This window comes from Procambarus clarkii, chromosome 51 (genome assembly GCF_040958095.1).
Source record: "Procambarus clarkii isolate CNS0578487 chromosome 51, FALCON_Pclarkii_2.0, whole genome shotgun sequence".
Classification (NCBI taxonomy): domain Eukaryota; kingdom Metazoa; phylum Arthropoda; class Malacostraca; order Decapoda; family Cambaridae; genus Procambarus; species Procambarus clarkii.
The window spans coordinates 10,157,701-10,177,700 of NC_091200.1; the positions used below are offsets into that span (position 1 = coordinate 10,157,701).

The window sequence follows — 20,000 nt, forward strand, 5'->3', positions numbered from 1 at the left end:
CAGGGTACCCTCCCGATCACAACCAGAGAAGCAGAAGGATATGACCAAGACAGGAAGATGTGGGACTCACGGTGGTGAAGGTGACGGGCGTCTCCATGATGAACTGACGCTTGGGTCCTCCCTCCCTCGTCCTGTTTGGCGGCAGCCCTCCGCTGCTGCTGCCATTGTTGTTGTTGTTGGTGCTGTCTTTGTTGTTGTTGTGCTGGTGGTCGGGGTTGGGTCCGCGGAGTCCTTTGGCGCTGAAGGCCCGCTGCAGCCGCGCCGCCGTCGTCGACCGCTTCCTCATTAGCCCCTTCATCTTCTGCAGGAGGAAAGAAAGTATACACAGGTTATATATAGTGTTTGGCTGTCACCAGCTGTCAGAAGGCCGCACTCACCAGTGACTCCGTCCACCACCACCACCCACTACCCCCATCACCGCCAGGTAACAAATAACAATTAAAGTACAGGTTCTCAACTCGGGGAGCACCACCACACAACGTTGATCACAATATTTCAACACGCATCTCCGTCAAGACGCACTTATCAGCCAAGACGCACTTATCAGTCAAGACGCACTCATCTGAAAAGTTACTCCGGAGATTTCAACGCTGCATTAAAGGTGTAGCCACACGCACCCTATATGTTCTCACACACCCTCTTCCACACACACACACACACACACACACACACTAGGCGTCGACTCCCTCCTGTGACGTTGTTGACTGTGTCAACAACGTCAACCATCCACCTACACCTGGCTTAACCCTGGCAGCCACGCCGCAGGTAACACACACACACACACACACACACACTCACACACTCTCACACACTCTCACACACACACTCTCTCACTCTCTCACACTCTCACACACACACACACACACACACACACACACACTCGTCCCGGGACAAAACTCGGGGAGGATTAGCTGAAAATAATCCATATCAGTTCGCCCCGGGTCACCCAGCAGTAACTGGGGACCTGGGAGCACCGACTGGCGAGTCGTGTTCCAGGGAAAACTAGCGGAGAAGGCTTATCATGAACTATAAGAAGGGAAAGCTCTCAGCCTGCTAATGATACTCTTAACGGTTCAAAAGGGCCACCACTTAGGGCTATTCATGCCCGTGCCACCTTTTGGGTGGCTTAATCTTCATCAATCAATCAATCAGCCTGCTAACAGAAGTCACAAGTCGTCTGCTCCCGTACCCACATGTGTGCACAAAAGTATGTGCAGTAGATATGACAGAGAAATAGGTTTGCAGTCAGTACATTAGACGAAGACGGTTATCTTGCGATGATTTCGGGGATCAACGTCCCCGCGGCCCGGTCCCCGACCAGGCCTCCGGGACGGGGTATAAATAGTAAATACGTAACTCCTCCTTCGTGACTCTGTCCCCTGGTTTCTTCAAAGGCACGTCCCCCCCCCCTTTAGTGCCAGCCCCCCTCGCCTCATGAGGGGCACCTCACCCTTGGCGCCAGTCCCCTCGCCCCCTGAGGGGCACCTCAGGGGTGCCTCTGCTCCCTCCACCTGCTGAACACGGCACTAATTCCTACACTGCCTCCAGCGAAACCACATGCGAGTAGCTTGGCTGCTCCCTGGCCTGCCATTGGTGGCCCGGACTGGTGTAGCGAGGCTCCAGTGAGCTGTTTGACCCGCCAATCAACCCGCAATACACGAACCAGTGAAGGAGTTATCTGAAGTATACACGGAAATTTAATTGAATTCCAAACTATCAAAATGTATGACAGACAAATATGTTACAATCAAAATATATTAAAACAAAAATTTAATAATAAAAAATAACAAATAAATAATTGTATATAATGATAGTGATAAATTAATCACTACAAGTTATTAAAGCCTGCTACTGGCTGGTCAGTGTTGACAGTGACGGCCTGGCAAGGCTGGTCAGTGTTGACAGTGACGGCCTGGCAAGGCTGGTCAGTGTTGACAGTGACGGCCTGGCAAGGCTGGTCAGTGTTGACAGTGACGGCCTGTCAAGGCTGGTCAGTGTTGACAGTGACGGCCTGTCAAGGCTGGTCAGTGTTGACAGTGACGGCCTGGCAAGGCTGGTCAGTGTTGACAGTGACGGCCTGGCAAGGCTGGTCAGTGTTGACAGTGACGGCCTGGCAAGGCTGGTCAGTGTTGACAGTGACGGCCTGTCAAGGCTGGTCAGTGTTGACAGTGACGGCCTGGCAAGGCTGGTCAGTGTTGACAGTGACGACCTGGCAAGGCTGGTCAGTGTTGACAGTGACGGCCTGGCAAGGCTGGTCAGTGTTGACAGTGACGGCCTGCCAAGGCTGGTCAGTGTTGACAGTGACGACCTGGCAAGGCTGGTCAGTGTTGACAGTGACGGCCTGGCAAGGCTGGTCAGTGTTGACAGTGACGGCCTGCCAAGGCTGGTCCAGTTATTACTAACAGTGACTCTCCCTCTCTCCCTCCTCCCTCTTTATTTTCGTAAAATTAAAATACCCAAAAATGTAGCAAATGTGCGAGGTGTACCCAGAGCACCTGTACCCCCCCCCCCCCTGGCCGGGATGACAGGTACACAGGGCCGGAGCACGTGTACGGACCAGCCACACACACAACCGGCTCTCAGGGAACAGGTCCGGCCGGTCCAGCACCGCGGGTACACGCTAACTGTAGCGGCTCCCACACACGCCACACACCAGTCCTCGCCCCACCAGTGGGCCAGCCTCACCCTTATGCTCACCCTGCACAAGGAACAACTATGCTACCCAGACTGGGCACCACCAACTCTATGTTCTCTATGCATACGGCACAATGACCACACGCAGATGAACAAGTGGAATGCGCTAAGAAGTGTAGATATGACACACACCAACAGGCTCCGCAACTTGTGCAATAGACGATTGAAGGTCAAGAGGTGGGAACAAACAGCTGCAGCTCAATCTACACAAACACACACACAGAGTAGGGGCCGGTGGCTGAGTGGACAGCACGCTGGACACGTAATCCTGTGGTCCGGGTTCGATCCCCGCGCCGGCGGATACAGATGTGCAGTTTCTTTCACCCTGATGCAGTAAATAGGTACCTGGGAGTTAGACGGCTTTTACGGGCTGCTTCCTGGGGGATGTGTGCGTGCGCGCGCGCGCGCGCGTGTGTGTGTGTGTGTGTGTGTGTGTGTGTGTGTGTGTGTGTGTGTGTGTGTGTGTGTGTGTGTGTGTGTGTGTGTGTGTGTTAAAGAGAAATATATGTAGTAGATTTAAGACGTTAAATAGATTGGTTAGAAAGGCGGGGTCTAAGAGCTAATAGCTGGATTCTGCAGAGACAAATAGTAAATACAAATACAGACGCACACGAAAAACTAAAGAGTGTAAACACGGAACCATCTGGGCTCCTTGACGTGGAGCGAACACTTGGAACACACACACTACAGGGAACAGTCACCAGCACCGCCCCAGTCTCCCCCTCCCTCCACCCACCACGCTACTGTCAACCCTTAAGGTGCCCTCCAGGACTAGACACCGACTGCCACGGCGCAACACTCTTCCCCCTTGTGTCTATCTTGCACATGCGCGTGACACTCACCCGCATGTGCGAAGCGTCAAATAGCAACCCGTTCTCGCAAATTTAATAAGTCAATATTGACTTATTAGTTGCGTGCATAGGTGACATACTAAACACAATAGCTTCCCTTGAAAAGCTTCATAGAAAACACCGACCTTACCTAACCTACTTAGTATGTTAAAATAAGCATCTTATAGCTTCGTAATTACAATTGTTACTTAACCTATTATAGGTATAGGTTAGGTAATAATTGTAATTACGAAGCAATAAGATGCTTATCTTAACATACTAAGTAGGTTAGGTAAGGTCAGTGTTTTCTATGAAGCTTTTCAAGGGAAACTATTATGTTAAGTATGTCACCTATGCACATATTTAATAAGTCAATATTGACTTATTAAATTTGCGAGAACGGGTTGCAAATAGATACTGGAGTGTATCGGAACCCATGCTGGTCCCAGCCGCCTACAATATCAACGTCTAGTTGAGAATAAGACAGCTAAATTTGTATGCTTTATGAACAGGAGTTCAAATATGAAGCATTTAGGGTGAGGCCAGGCTGCCCCACACACACAAGACAGACGAGCGCGGGCCTCCTGGCGTCTCCTGGCGTCTCCTGCACCACTAACCTGTAACGCGTTAATTCCCCCCCCCCCCCCCCGCGGGGCTCTCCCTCCCTAGACACAAGCAACGCACTAAAGGCAAAAACCACTGAACGCAGCGTGAAGATGGCAATACGTAACTAGAGGTCAGTAGAGAGCACTGTAAACAGTCCTTAGAGTAGAGAACATACACCCTCTCTTGAGATATCCACGCTCTTCCTACGGGCCTTAAGAGAGTTTGTCCTTGAACCCTTGAACCCTTAGCACATACTGCTAAGCGCGTACCCGAAACGCTGTGCGTATTAGTGGCTTTAGGTATTGTATGTACTAACTCTATCTAGAAATCCAACATTATGTTTGTAACTCTTCTTCAATGTATGTACTTTTACCTGAATAAAAATTTGAATCTGACACTTGCGTAAAGGAGATCATTTTGGCACGTTAGTTGCGCAGCTTGTATCATTTCGGGTACCCAGGTGTAGGTAGATACCACAGCAGTATTACAATATATAATATATCGGAAACACTGCGACGTCCACCAGAACTCCAAACCGGCCGTGATATCAGCACCACGTGCCCAACCTGCAATGGTATTTAACATGCAGGTGTGTGCGTGTAGGGAGTGTGAGTGCGTGTAGGGAGTGTGCGTGTAGGGAGAGGGTTGAGTGTGTTGTTATTGTATCACGTGTTCTAGATAACCCCCCCTCCCCCCCCCCACCTCCCTGGTTATTCCCACACAACAAAGTGAGGAGGGCGGCGGTGCATCACTACATGATGGTGTTACCTGGTGAAGACAACACTATCATCTTGACACTGTCCTCGTGCCTCGTCATGCCCAGGCGAAGAGGGCGAGGCTCTCATTGTAACACTGAGCCGCCAGCACTCCTCGTCTACCAGTTGTCACTGTACTTGTGTCCTGGTCATACTGCCTGTACTGTACTTATGTGAGGGCAGGGGGGGGGTAAGTACAAAGAAAGAAGAAAGTGAGAAAGATACAAAGAGTAAGATAGAAAGAGATAGATAGATAGATAGACATCTACACACACACACAGGACGCCCCCGTACACAAAAATCAGCATTTTAAGTCACAATTCAGGCTCGAGCTCCAAAAATGTCTTCAACTTTACTTGAACAAATTTGAAAATTAACAATTTACAATGTTCAATTCTGTAGAGAAATGACATTCCAATTACCGGAAATTCTGAAATTCTGACTCCACCCTGTCGAGTACACTTGCACTCTAGAGAGGGGGGGGAGGGGCTGGGGGGTGGAGTCATTTGTAAGGGAGGAATGTGAAGTGATGAGGAAGTTGAGGAAGCCACCTCCATCCACACCCTTAAGGCCAGAGTCGACAAAGAATTTTATTGTCAAAGGAGTTACAGGGCCGGTAGGCAGGGCACAGAGCTAGCTAGACCTTACTGCTCAGGAGACACTGCTAGGTACGTTAGGGTGGAGTCATGGAGTGGAGGAAGGGATGGGTGGAGTGATGGGGAAGGGGTGGAGTGATGGGGAAGGGTGGAGTGATGGGGATGAAGGGTGGAGGACACCCACCAACGAGCCAGCCAGGCCCAGCCAGATGGGTGCGTGCAGGTAAATATGAGTGAGCGAGTCATTGATGAGTAAGCTCGCGTGGGAGGGCAGGATGGGAGACGGCGTCTTCAGCCTATCATGAAATGACTCAGTGATGGAAGGGCGACTCATAGATGAGTCAGTGTTGGGAAGTTCTGAACGAGAGGGGGTTGAACAAATGGGTTAACGGAGCGTATTGAACACAGGTGTTAACAAAAGGGTTCACGATGAAGGGATTAGACTTTGAGAAGGCTTTATTTATACTCTATATTGTTAAGACAATGGTTGGCGAGTGCAAGGCCAGGAACAGCACCACTGGCAGCATGAACAACGGGAACAGCACCACTGGCAGCATGAACAACGGGAACAGCCCCACTGGCAGCATGAACAACGGGAACAGCACCACTGGCAGCATGAACAACGGGAACAGCACCACTGGCAGCATGAACAACGGGAACAGCACCACTGGCAGCATGAACAACGGGAACAGCACTACTGGCAGCATGAACAACGGGAACAGCACCACGGGCAGCATGAACAACGGGAACAGCACCACTGGCAGCATGAACAACGGGAACAGCCCCACTGGCAGCATGAACGGGAACAGCACCACTGGCAGCATGAACAACGGGAACAGCACCACTGGCAGCATGAACAACGGGAACAGCACCACTGGCAGCATGAACGGGAACAGCACCACGGGCAGCATGAACAACGGGAACAGCACCACTGGCAGCATGAACAACGGGAACAGCACCACTGGCAGCATGAACAACGGGAACAGCCCCACTGGCAGCATGAACAACGGGAACAGCACCACTGGCAGCATGAACAACGGGAACAGCACCACTGGCAGCATGAACAACGGGAACAGCACTACTGGCAGCATGAACAACGGGAACAGCACCACGGGCAGCATGAACAACGGGAACAGCCCCACTGGCAGCATGAACGGGAACAGCCCCACTGGCAGCATGAACAACGGGAACAGCACCACTGGCAGCATGAACAACGGGAACAGCACCACTGGCAGCATGAACAACGGGAACAGCACCACTGGCAGCATGAACGGGAACAGCACCACGGGCAGCATGAACAACGGGAACAGCACCACTGGCAGCATGAACAACGGGAACAGCACCACTGGCATGAACAACGGGAACAGCACCACTGGCATGAACAACGGGAACAGCACCACTGGCAGCATGAACAACGGGAACAGCACCACTGGCAGCATGAACAACGGGAACAGTATCAGTAGCAGGCGGTAACAGAAGCAACATCAGGCACAGCAACTGCAGGAGGAGCACCAGTAAGAACAGCATCAACAGGAATGTGAAGTCGGAAGATTCAGTCATCAGAGCTAGAAAGTACACGAGTATATCTAGAGTGTTGAAGGAGCTCTACTAGACTAGCCTGAGGTAACGTTAGTCTTGATTACTTGATCTAGAAGGCTGTTACAGCCGGCCGCAGGCCCACATGTCCAGTACAACCCGGCTGGTCGGGCAGACAGGGAGGGAAAGGAGGAGGCAGACGAGGGAGTGTGTCAGCGGGGAGAGCGAGGAAGTGTAGGTGGGTAAGTAGTGCAGGAAACGGTGGCCAACACGTATATTTCTGGCCACTTCGCTCCAGGGTGTGGACGGGAGAAAGGGTGTGGTGCCGTGCTCCAGGCAGGGTTTGGAGCGACGGCACAGTGCCTCAGGCACTCGGGTGAAGGTGGGGGGGCTTCTGGTAGGGGTATTGGGGTTGGGGGGGCTTCTGGTAGGGGTATTGGGGTTGGGGGTCCCCACTAAGGAGGTGTGCCCACTAAGCAAGGAATGGAGGAAACACAGCATTAGGGAAGAGAGAGAGAGAGTGAATCAGTTGACCAGGAGGCTGGGGAGACCTGGTATAGGAAGCTAATATCAGCGATAAGAACTCTGGAAAGGAAGAGGGAAGAAGGAACGAGGATGAAGAGAGTAGGAAGAAGAGCTATGAGCGAGCGTGACACAATGAACGGAGCCAAGTACCAAACACAGGTAGCACAAGCAAGCTCCTCAAACTACACCATGCCAGAAGTAGAACCTTAAAATTATCAAAAACACAAAAAGATGTCAATATTATGGGGTACTAGAAGAAAACGCTCTGGACAAGTTGGATGATTAGACAACGATCTTAACCAGACCATTAATACTGCATCAGTAACAATACATACTATTACACGCTATAACAAGCAATATATGGACAGCTACGGCAAGAGACACTGGGCACGGAGACACGTCGTGGCATTATCAACACCACCGTTGATTTGTGTTGCAGGTTTATTCCCTATTCTCATGGAAAGAACCGTGCACACAGTCACCAACACAACCGTGCACACAGTCACCAACACAACCGTGCACACAGTCACCAACACAACCGTGCACACAGTCACCAACACAACCGTGCACACAGTCACCAACACAACCGTGCACACAGTCACCAACACAACCGTGCACACAGTCACCAACACAACCGTGCACACAGTCACCAACACAACCGTGCACACATTCAGAGAGAGAGTCCCGCCCAAGTACAGAAGAGTGTCCCTGCCTACAGAGGCCAGGCACCAGGCGACGAGAGGCAGCATTAGAGTGCACTAGTATTAGTACCTGGTACGTTACCAGACGTCCAGGCCCTGGTGTCCACCCGCCGCTGGTCCCGGTCTTCCCTTGGTCCACCTCATGCAGGGTAAATACCAGGTAAAAAAGTAGAGACGTAAAGGGCAGCATGAGTGAAGGTGGGAGGTGTGTGTGTGGGGACGGCGCATGTCCACGCCGACACATATACGCACCCACCGGAACGCTCGGACTCACGCGCAAGCGCACACCTGACAGCTACCGTACTCATATTTCACACGCTGCTGTCGCCCCGTCGGTCGTGACATGCGCTCCGTGCGCTAAAGATGAAAGACGATGGACAGAGAACAGAAAGACTGAGCATTTGTCTTGACACGCTCCATGCATGAATGGCGTTGAGGGCAGACTTTATCAAGCGTTTTCCAGTCGCAGTTTTAACATTACCATATTGCGCAAAAATAATGATGAGTTTATATATATATATATATATATATATATATATATATATATATATATATATTTTTTTTTTTTTTTTTTTGGCAGGTAAAATGAAGGGAGTTGGTCATGTTAGCAGCGTTCCTAAGACGCCCCAGTCCCCAGAGCTGCCACAGTGTATGACTGAAAATAACTTAAGGTGAGGTCCTTAATGTTCTCTACTGTACGTCTAGCACCAGCGACACTTGTCATATACACCGACCCAATATTGAGGAGCACAGTATACAAACACTATACACACACCCAACACGCGACAAACATCACTTAAACACCATGGGTTAATGAAACAAAAATTTACCAATAATTAAGTTCCGTGATCCAATGTATACCTTGGATATATTTTTTCAAATCTTTTTTACGCACTGTGCGAGGCGAAGCCAACACTACCTACACCACGAACACTACGAATTAGTCAAGGTTAAATTTTTTTTATGTAAATTTGAGACTACAAAAAATATAATGGCAAGCATGAATACAAAGTGTTGAGATGGCAGGAGATAAAGACTTGAAGGTGGCCACTTGCTAGGGCCCGCAGGTGAAGGGTACAGGTGTTGTCAATGGTTCCAGGTGTCTTGTGAAACAACTGCTACCTACAAGGATAGGAGGTGCTGGTGACCTTAGAGATGCAGTAGTAGACACAATGTTCCAGGTGTGTTTGACACTCCGGCAGCTCTTGCAGCAGCTGGAGGTGTCCTTGGACGCCATACCACAAAAGGTGGTAAAAGTCTCCAGGTGCGCCTTTCTCGCTTTTTCGTCTTACAAGCCAACAAGCTGGCCCAAGAGCAACACCTAAACTATTATATCATAAAGGATTCTTTCAGCATTTTCTCAATATGAATATCACGTAGAGGATATCGATACTACCAAGGTGTGGAGCAGACGGCGCTGCAATAACTTCCTGGAAATGGGAAAATGTCACTCTTGCCATACATTTTGAAAATTGTTGTTTTAACTGGTGTGCGTATCAATCAAGGGGGCGTGGTCGCTGCTACAGGTATGTGTTAGCCAACAAGTGTCGGCGGGGGTGTGTGGGAGTATGTTAACAAGCAAGGTCGTGACGCCAGCTCAATATACGTCAACAAGACGCGCGGAGGTTCTGTGAGCCGTGGGAGGTGGCAGTAGACGGTGGTGGTGACGGCAACGTACAGCGCGTGTCAGCCAACCCAGGTTGTCAGAGCATGAAAGATCAACCTTCGGTGCAGTATAAACGGGAATATACGAGCAGGCGATGGTGTGCATCAGTGCCCGAGCATCAGTAACAGCTCTGGAGCAAGTACAAATGTGTGGACACAAAGAGCTTGTGAAAGTGTAGAGGAGCTAACACTCGGGCCGCACCGGAATGCCACGGTGATCCCACAATAACCAATATAACCTACAATTATGTTACGTTATTTGGTTGATTATATACACAGAGTTTAGTGGTTTTGATATTTATTTAGTGGTCTTGGTTACAGCAGTCGGTTTGTTGGCAGAGTAGTGACATGTCGTAGAACTTACAGCCCCGCTCCTGTGCCAGATAAGTCCACTACGGGCTCACCATAGCCCGTGCTACTTGCTACTTTTGTTCCCAGTAGCTGAATCTAAAACAACGACAACTACAACACCAATAGCCTGGGACAATTCATATGGACTAATGAGTTAATATGATGTGAGAATTTAACAAGGATACCATGCGTCAACTTGCCCCAGGGCAGGTAACATGGTGTGATGACGTCTGCACCCACTCCATACCTTAACCCCACAGCGTCCATAAACCTCCAGCAACACCCCCCTCTCCTGGACAAATCTCCAGACCCAATGACGCACAACGTCACATTCAAAGTTAAATATCTCAGCGTGGTGCCCTCCATCGTCTCCTCTCCGGCCACCTCTTGAGTTTCCCAGAGCGGTCGTCGGGAGGAAGAGACCCAAAGAGGAAGCCTTCCTCCCAACAATAAAAACAAAATCTGCAACCCTGTGTGAGAGGCTCGTTAAGCCCGTCGATAATGGTGAGATACAGGAGAGTTAGGTGATGTAATTTTGTGCAGAATCTCCCCCACTCTTAGGCCGGTCGGAAGTGCCGCGGTAAAGAGTAGAAACCTTGTGAGGCGACATTGAAGTAGTTCTAAGGAATCTTGACGCAAGGGGGGAGCGGAGTGCAGCTATTTAGCCCCTCAGCCCTCCCCCAGCCCCTCCTCTGAAGGTTATTCGAGTGATGATGATGGTAAATACCTGCTGGGACGTCAGGTGCAGCAAATTGGTGATATTACCCCAACACGAAGACCACAAGTGATGGCCGCCCTCCACACTTGACCCGACGCTGGGCCCTCCTGCGCTTTGCTCTCCTCTCACCTAATTTAATTATATTTTTATTTTTATATTCGATTCCATAGGTGTCCTTCTTACAGGCCTTGTTCAGGTACGGAACGTGGAGCAAGCGGTGACTTGGTGTTAGCTGTTCCTTGTATCAGCGCCACACCTGGAGCTTGCCAACGCCACACCTGGAGCTTGCCAACGCCACACCTGAAGCTTGCCAACGCCACACCTGCAGCTTGCCAACGCCATACCTGGAGCGTATCAAGAATGTCACCAGCTCTCACCAACATTTCGCATCTCCATAATAAATGGAGTCCGTGGAGGCCATCCTACATTGCTTCCACAATAATACCCATGCTCGTGAACACACACACACACACACACACACACACACACACACACACACACACACACACACACACACCACGAGCGTAGCTCCCATCCTGTAACTACACTTAGGTAATTAAATAATCACACACACACACACACACACACACGCGCGCGCGCAAATTAGTACAGTTCATACTCTTGTGCGCTATCAAGCGAAGTCGTCTGATATTTTCAAAAAACCTTTCTCTGAGCCATGTGGTGTCCCGCTGACAGCCCATAACGGAGGGCCTGAGCTTGGCCAACCCTTCAATGTAAGCACGCGAACGTCTTACCAAACATGACAGCAATACTACCAACCATGACATCAAACAATACCAATCATGATATCAAACATGTTACCAAACAAATTATACAATTATATTCACAGATTTTCTGATGGAAAAGCTTTCTTCGTGATATCTGTCAGACGCACCAAGAATGCCTGATACAGAGAAGCGATGTGTTGTATTGCACGATTGATGCAACCCTGTTACTCTTGCATCTGCAACGAGGCAATTATATAACGTGTCAAGTTTCTGACAAATTGCTCAGAAATGACTTCAGTGGCGGAATGCCTCACTTCAGCACTGCCTCATACACTGCCAGTAACACTGGCATACACCAGTGATGTCATACAACACTCACAGTAACACCAGCCACTGTCCATATACACCAGTGACATCATACAACACTCACAGTAACACCAGCCACTGTCCATATACACCAGTGACAACATACAACACTCACAGTAACACCAGCCACTGTCCATATACACCAGTGACAACATACAACACTCACAGTAACACCAGCCACTGTCCATATACACCAGTGACATCATACAACACTCACAGTAACACCAGCCACTGTCCATATACACCAGTGACAACATACAACACTCACAGTAACACCAGCCACTGTCCATATACACCAGTGACAACATACAACACTCACAGTAACACCAGCCACTGTCCATATACACCAGTGACATCATACAACACTCACAGTAACACCAGCCACTGTCCATATACACCAGTGACAACATACAACACTCACAGTAACACCAGCCACTGTCCATATACACCAGTGACAACATACAACACTCACAGTAACACCAGCCACTGTCCATATACACCAGTGACAACATACAACACTCACAGTAACACCAGCCACTGTCCATATACACCAGTGACATCATACAACTCCACACACTAATGACATTACACAGCCACTGGTTGAAGACACCCAAAGAAGAATGACAATTTTCAGATTCTTAATAATACATTTTTGTGTGAATTTAAACAGTGTAAAAAGCCACGTAGGAATACTGAAAATATTGACTTGAATTGAATTCCAATGTTTCTTTTTTTTCCACTACCAAGATAACTCCAGCGTGACCACTAGTAGACAATGATAACACTAGTGACGTCACGCGTCTAGGGGAACAGTTTGCCAGAAGAGTCATACATGACCTCCATCAGCAGTGACCTGACCCGCCCCGGCCCGGGCCCACCTGACCCGCCCCAGCCCGGGGCCACCTGACCCGCCCCAGCCCGGGGCCACCTGACCCGCCCCAGCCCGGGCCCACCTGACCCGCCCCAGCCCGGGCCCACCTGACCCGCCCCAGCCCGGGGCCACCTGACCCGCCCCAGCCCGGGGCCACCTGACCCGCCCCAGCCCGGGGCCACCTGACCCGCCCCAGCCCGGGGCCACCTGACCCGCCCCAGCCCGGGCCCCACCTCGCCTGCCTTAGCTCACTCCCATCTGTCATATGCTATTCACTAACCGACACCCACCTGCCTGCCCTCAACACCACTACAATCCTCACCACTAGAGCGCGCCTCCTCACCATTAGAGCGCCCCTTTTCACCACTAGTGCACGTTTCTCATCATTAGAGTGCGTTTCTCACCACTAGCTTGCACATTCTCACCACTAGTGAACGTTTCTCATCACTAGAATGCGTTTCTCACCATTAGAGTGCGCCTCCTCATCACTAGAGTGCGCCTCCTCATCACTAGAGTGCGCCTCCTCATCACTAGAGTGCGCCACACACACACACACACACACAGGCCTCCACACACTCAAACACCACTCACAGTGGATCGGGCGCTGTGCTTGCGAAATCTCCTCATGTTTGGTGTGCGCGAGGCGCGGGCCAGCGTGGGAGGCAGGAGGAGTAGCGGCATGGCGGCCGCCTCCCTCAGGTCCTACTGACGGAGCGGCCGAAGGTCTTGGTGGTGGTGGTGACGCCGCCTACGGTCACCTTCCTCAGGTCCGGCGCCAGACACCGCCAGCCACCAGGTCCGCCGCCAGACACGCTACTGCCTCACCCATCACTACACTCCTTACTCACTGCACTGCCTCAACTGGGTCACAACTGACTCACTGTCCGCCCCATCACTACACTCCTTACTCACAGCTGCCTCAACTGTCACAAATTGCCTCAGTGACCCAACCATTCTCCCCTGCATAGATCGTTCTGCAGACCCACATATCCAATACAATCCATCACTTACTACAGGAACTTGTCCAAATGCTTCTTGAAAACTTCCGCTTGCGTTTCAGCAAAATTTCTTATATTTATTAAGAGGATATGAGTCGTGAATCTACGATGTTCAGTGTTCTCTGTGTCTATGGCACCTCTACTCTACACTGCCGTATTTCTCGCTCAAGATTTTTTATTTGTGTTCATTGTGTGCGTATACATAATATACACAAGTCACAATATACACTCTCACAAGTCAAGCCTGGCCTCGGGCCGGGCTTGGGGAGTAGAACTCCCAGAACCCCATCAAGCAGGTAACACAGTGGAACACTAAGAAAAAAGATAAAAAGATGCAAACTGGAAAGAGAACGGCGCTCCCTCTATAGGCGAAGAAAACATATCGCAGAACATCTAGATACTGTTCTTAAAAGATTTTCCCCATTTTGCACCCGCAAGATAACGTAAGATTTTAAGGGTTGACAAATGTTAATCTTCTTGTTTGAGGAGCTGTTCACTTAACACAGTTAAGCAAGTTCCAGCTGTGTCTGGGTACAAGTGACAGGATGAACAACCCAGCGGGTTTTCTTCCTATTGGGAATGTTGTACATGCTGCTATGGCGGTGTGTCCACTCATAGGATGAGTGGCGCTGCCCAATAAACTCGCCCCTCGGGGCAAAATTAAATTAATTAAAAATATCAAAACACTCCACTCTATCCCAACAACGACGTGGAAAGCTATGTAGAGAAAGATAAATGTTAAGAGAATCATATCAATTCCAAGAGTGGAAAAAGGGAACAAAAGGCTGTAAGTAAAATAGAGAGGAACCCGAAATACTTTTACCGTATGCAAAAACAAGAACAAAAACTGCATCCAGCGTTGGGCCCTTGCACAAGGGTGATGGAACTTTCACAGATAACAACAAAGAAATGAGTGAAATGCCGAGGCCTCAGTACGATTCTGTTTTCAGTGAACCCCTGAAGACCACATTGAAGGTCGTTGATCCAAATGGATCCTTCATAAATGTGACACCAACATCGAACCACATGAGATGTCACCCAAACCCCCACTGGACTTTGAAATAGCCATAGACAGCATGGCCATGTACTCTGCACCACGCCCATACTCGTGGAATTTTATATTCATCAATTAATGAAAAATACCACAATCACATGTCCTAAACATCTTTTGGAGACTGAGCCTAGATACTGGCGTCATCCCTGACATACATAAAACAACGAAGATCGCGGCACTTCACAAAGGAGGTAGTAAAGCAGATGCAAAAAAAATGTAGACCAATAGCTCTAACCTCACACATCATAAAAATCTTTGAAAGAATCCTATGAAGTAAGATGACAAATAGTACAAGAATGTAACAACTCTTGTATATATCTCAAAAAAAAAAAAAAAATCACATTAATCACACCATCTGCATAACCCTGGACAACACGGGTTCAGAACAGGTCGCTCCTGCCTCTCACAGCTGCTAGATCACTATGACCTGGCCTCAGGTGCCATGGAAGACAAGCAACACGCAGATGTAATACAAACAAACTAGGCGAGTACAACTAGGTGAGTGTACACAGAGGGCCTCGTGGCTGAGTGGATAGCGCCTGGAGTTCCTAGTCCTAGTGGCCTGGGTTAAATTCCCGGCGGAAGCGGAAACAATTGGGCAGAGTTTCTCTCACCCTGATACGCCTGTTCACCCTAGGAGTAAATAGGTACCTGGGAATTAGACAGGTGCTACGGGCTGCTCCCTGGGAATGTGTGAGCGCGCATGTGTTAAACAGATATATATGTAGTAGATATAATAGAGGATAAAGAGATTGGTCAGCAAGGCGGGGTCCAAGAGTTAATAGCTCGATTCTGCAGACATAAATAATAATAATAAAAAAACACGCAAACGCAAACAGTCATGCAGCGTGAAAGCTCTGTCACTCTTTCTTGAAATAAAAATGTAACATTAGACCAAACGTAAGAAAAGAGAGCATCACTGTCAGACTTTATGAATATTAATAGTCAGAGACCACACACGGTCCTCCCAAGAAAAATGGCTTGATCATCCTCATAAACAACACGTATTAGCACACATCTTGCAGTGAGATCTGGAGCACACACTTTGGTCTTGTTGATGTGCGGTGAGAATATTGCTGACGATAATCACAGAGAACAACTACAAGAAGGAAAGGAAGATCATGACAAACTACAGCAACAATCCAACAAATGACTGATGTAGTTATACTCGAGCAAGTACAAAGTAATGAGGGTTGGTGCTAGGGCCAGGAGATCGGACATGATGGCACTGGGAGGAGGACACCTTGGTAGACGTTACAAAATATCTCCTGAGATACACACATTGGATAATGTCACCTGCATATGCAAGGCTGAAAAAAAACAATATTGCCTTGAGAAATATAACCCATCTTCAGTCTCATCATCTACTCGAGACTTGAGACGAAGTCTCGAGTTTGTCCTCGACTTGTCTAATAATTTAGAGAGCGGGATTTGCTTATTAACTGTATCATCCCCGAAGACAAGTTTTGCACAATGAAGAATACAAGTCTCGACGATCCCGGTTTCTCCAATTGTAGGAGTCTTTATCCCTGGTAACATGAAGAGCAAGTACACATGATGCACTTTTGGAGCACGTGGAGCAGCCTTTGGCGTGTGTTGGGTGGAGCCAGGGGCATCCAGCCTCTCTTAAAACTATCGCATCGCACCTTCAAACAGGTGTAACTTTGTTCTTAAAAGAATAAAACAAATGAGAGATTTTAGTCATAAAATATTGTCTATAACCAATAACTTATCAAAATGTATATTTTTCCATTTTGGCCTTCTCTCTACTGCCTACCCTCCCGGGAGTAGGAACCCTTGCTCAAGACCAATACAGTAATATCGGCATAAAGCCCATATCCCCCCCCCCCACACACCCCCAGAGGGAGTCACGGGGCAATCTAACAGGGACCTCACGTCACTGGAGAAGACATGAAACATCTGACCAAACATTAAAAGCCCTCAGGAAAAACGATAATATGGACAATGACAGGAAGCAGTAAAATGCAGACACAGGAAGCAAGTAAGTATCCCAATTAGTCACAAGGATATTAGGAAGAACTTTAAGAGTAGGAAGGACGTGGAATGAATTAGGAAGTGACATGTATAGGTAAACTCCATGCTGACTAAATCATATGACAGGCCAAAAGGGTTTCAGGAAGATGTTCACCAGTTGACTGAAAGTTGAAAGGCGATATCCAGGAGCCGAAGTTCGACCCCAGCAACCAAAACTGAGTGAGTTAGGCACTATTACTAATACTATCTTTATTTCTACTATATCTTCCTCCTCCAGCTGTTCTCTTAGTACAACGATTTGAAACACAACGATAATTGTGACACCAACTCTCACACAGTGATATCTACCACCACTATCATCATTCCCACCACCACCTACACTAGTACTACTAGCATCATTCCCACCACCACCTACACTAGTACTACTAGCATCATTCCCACCACCACCTACACTAGTACTACCATCATCATTCCCACCACCACCTACACTAGTACTACCATCATCATTCCCACCACCACCTACACTAGTACTACTAGCATCATTCCCACCACCACCTACACTAGTACTACTAGCATCATTCCCACCACCACCTACACTAGTTCTACTAGCATCATTCCCACCACCACCTACACTAGTACTACTAGCATCATTCCCACCACCACCTACACTAGTACTACTAGCATCATTCCCACCACCACCCGCACTACTACCCCCCTCCACCACAAGCAGTTTCACAAACATTCCAGAGTAACGAGGCTTCTCTGCATAAATCCATCCCATTGTGACAGCGTCAAGAACCGGAGCTATAATGTCCCTAACAACCGGCCTCTTTATGAGAGCGAAGGCGTCCTCTCCCAGGTAAACACCCTTTGGTATACTTTACAATTTTCTTTATCTTTTAGAAGATGTGGCAATTTAGAATGTATTCTGCGAGTGAATAAAGTGGAGTCTCCCCGGGGTTAGTGGTGGGGGGGGGGGGGGGGGGGGGGGTTGAGAACTGCAACCAACAGTCAATGTAGCAAACATAATTACTCACCAGGTGGGACGCCTGTGGGGGCAGGATTCTAACATCCTGTCATCTTATTTCAAGGACTTCTGAGGCAACTGAAACGGGTAAAGGCACCCCTGGTACCCAGAGGAAGGTCTAGAGGCAGAGATATGACCCATCACTCTGGGAACTAGAGGAAGGTGTTAGTGGTTGTTACTATCGTTCAACTGTGGCAGCCCTGCCTGAGGTCAGGCTTCCATGGTACCCGTCTGACCAGTCAGGCTATTGGTGTTAGCGGCCCGGGGGCCACATAGTCCTCACAACCCGTTTAATCAATCGTCTATTGAAGAAGCTTATCTTGTTCACAATTTATACTGTTGGTAAAGCAAAATGTCTAGTATTATCTGATAGAAGGTTAAAGAGTGGTGGAGCTATCATACTGATATCATAACGATGGTGCTTATACCTTTCCTACTCTTAACAACACAGGGTTCCGAGGAGAAATTAACTCTACAGAGACTAACCGGGCTACGACAGGTCCAATTTACTCCCAATTATTTCATTATGCATCTAGCTTCATTAGAGCTATGCTAAATCACAGTCACTCTCATATTCCGGTAAATTATTATTTTACTAATTAGATCAGAGACCTGAGCGAGTATTCCCAAGTATAAATTAGAAGATTCTTCGCCTCCTTTCCGGAGGGAACATTCATGCCTTAAATGGGAAGAGCGAACAGTGTCTCAGGTGAGCCGGCACAAGTAGACTGATTGATTGATGAAGACTAAGCCACCACAAGAGGTGGCACGGGCACGAGTAGCCCCGTAGGTGGGAGATGTTTGGGATGAATGTGGTCTTTGGTGGCGTAACATCTTCAACCGTCCCTGGGTCTCTGGCTGACACAAATACCTTGACGAGTACAGGTGTTGGTGGCGGCCCTTCACTTGATGGAACAGGAGGCAGGTGTCAACAGAGCCAAGAGTAGGTGCAGCAGGAGTTAATATAAGCAGGTGTAGGTTCAGCAGGAATAGGTTCAACAGGTATAGGTTCAACAGGTATAGGTTCAACATGTGTAGGTTCAGCAGGTGTGATAAGAGAGGTGAGTCACAAGTAAGAGCACCTCACCTTGAGAGGCAGGGCACCAAGGTGTACACAACACAGAACAATAGTCAGACTTGACTGCAGAAGCTGGCCTGCGTCACGCTAACTTATCGCCTCCCAGATGATTACACAAACCTCACAGGTGCAACAGGTATGCTCTTAAGTAATTCAAAGTTTACTGAGGTGAACGCATGTGATACGCCTCAACAGCTCAACCCGTGACCGGTCCCAAGCACCGGGCTCACGAGGCACCGGGCTCACCAGGCACCGGGCTCACCAGGCACCGGGCTCACGAAGCACCGGGCTCACGAAGCACCGGGCTCACGAAGCACCGGGCTCACGAAGCACCGGGCTCACGAAGCACCGGGCTCACGAAGCACCGGGCTCACGAAGCACCGGGCTCACGAAGCACCGGGCTCACGAAGCACCGGGCTCACCAGGTTCACCAAGCACACCGTAACCACAGGCACAGAACACTACCAACACCGTAGGTCAGGGGCTTTTCACCGATAAAAACACCAGCCTTGTAGCCAGGGAGGAGAGAGAACTTAAGGCAGTCACTTAGGTGTTAGTGCTGATGGTCCACACCTGGCACCAACAACAGCAACAAAGGCGGCATTAACAGCAACAACAGCAGCAGCAGTAGCAACAGCAGTAGCAACAGCAACAGCGGTGGCCGCAGCAGCAGTAGGAGAATAGTTATCACAAGCTTTAACCACATACACCCAGCATGAGGTGGAAGAAGTAGAGAGGCAGTAGTGAGCGTGAGTATAAGTGTGTGGAAGAGTGACCATGGGGAGGTGGGGGGGGGGCGTGACTGGCCACCGGAAGAAAGAGTAGACTGCGCAACTTTCTACTGTGATCGCAATTGCACTTTCAGATGAGGGGCAATAGTCACGAAACAGCGTGCCTGGTTCACAG

The 20,000-nt window shown here is 49.1% G+C and overlaps 1 protein-coding gene across 2 annotated transcripts in view; it reads right to left on the minus strand.

The window, feature by feature from the left end:
- LOC123774593 (uncharacterized) overlaps positions 1-20,000 on the minus strand; it is a 119,551-nt gene that overhangs the window by 53,532 nt on the left and 46,019 nt on the right. For both annotated transcript variants that reach the window (XM_069303993.1, XM_045768991.2), the window contains exon 3: positions 71-301. In XM_069303993.1, coding sequence (XP_069160094.1) covers positions 71-298 — 228 coding nt within the window. In that variant the 5' untranslated portion in view covers positions 299-301. The remainder of the gene's footprint in view (positions 1-70; positions 302-20,000) is intronic.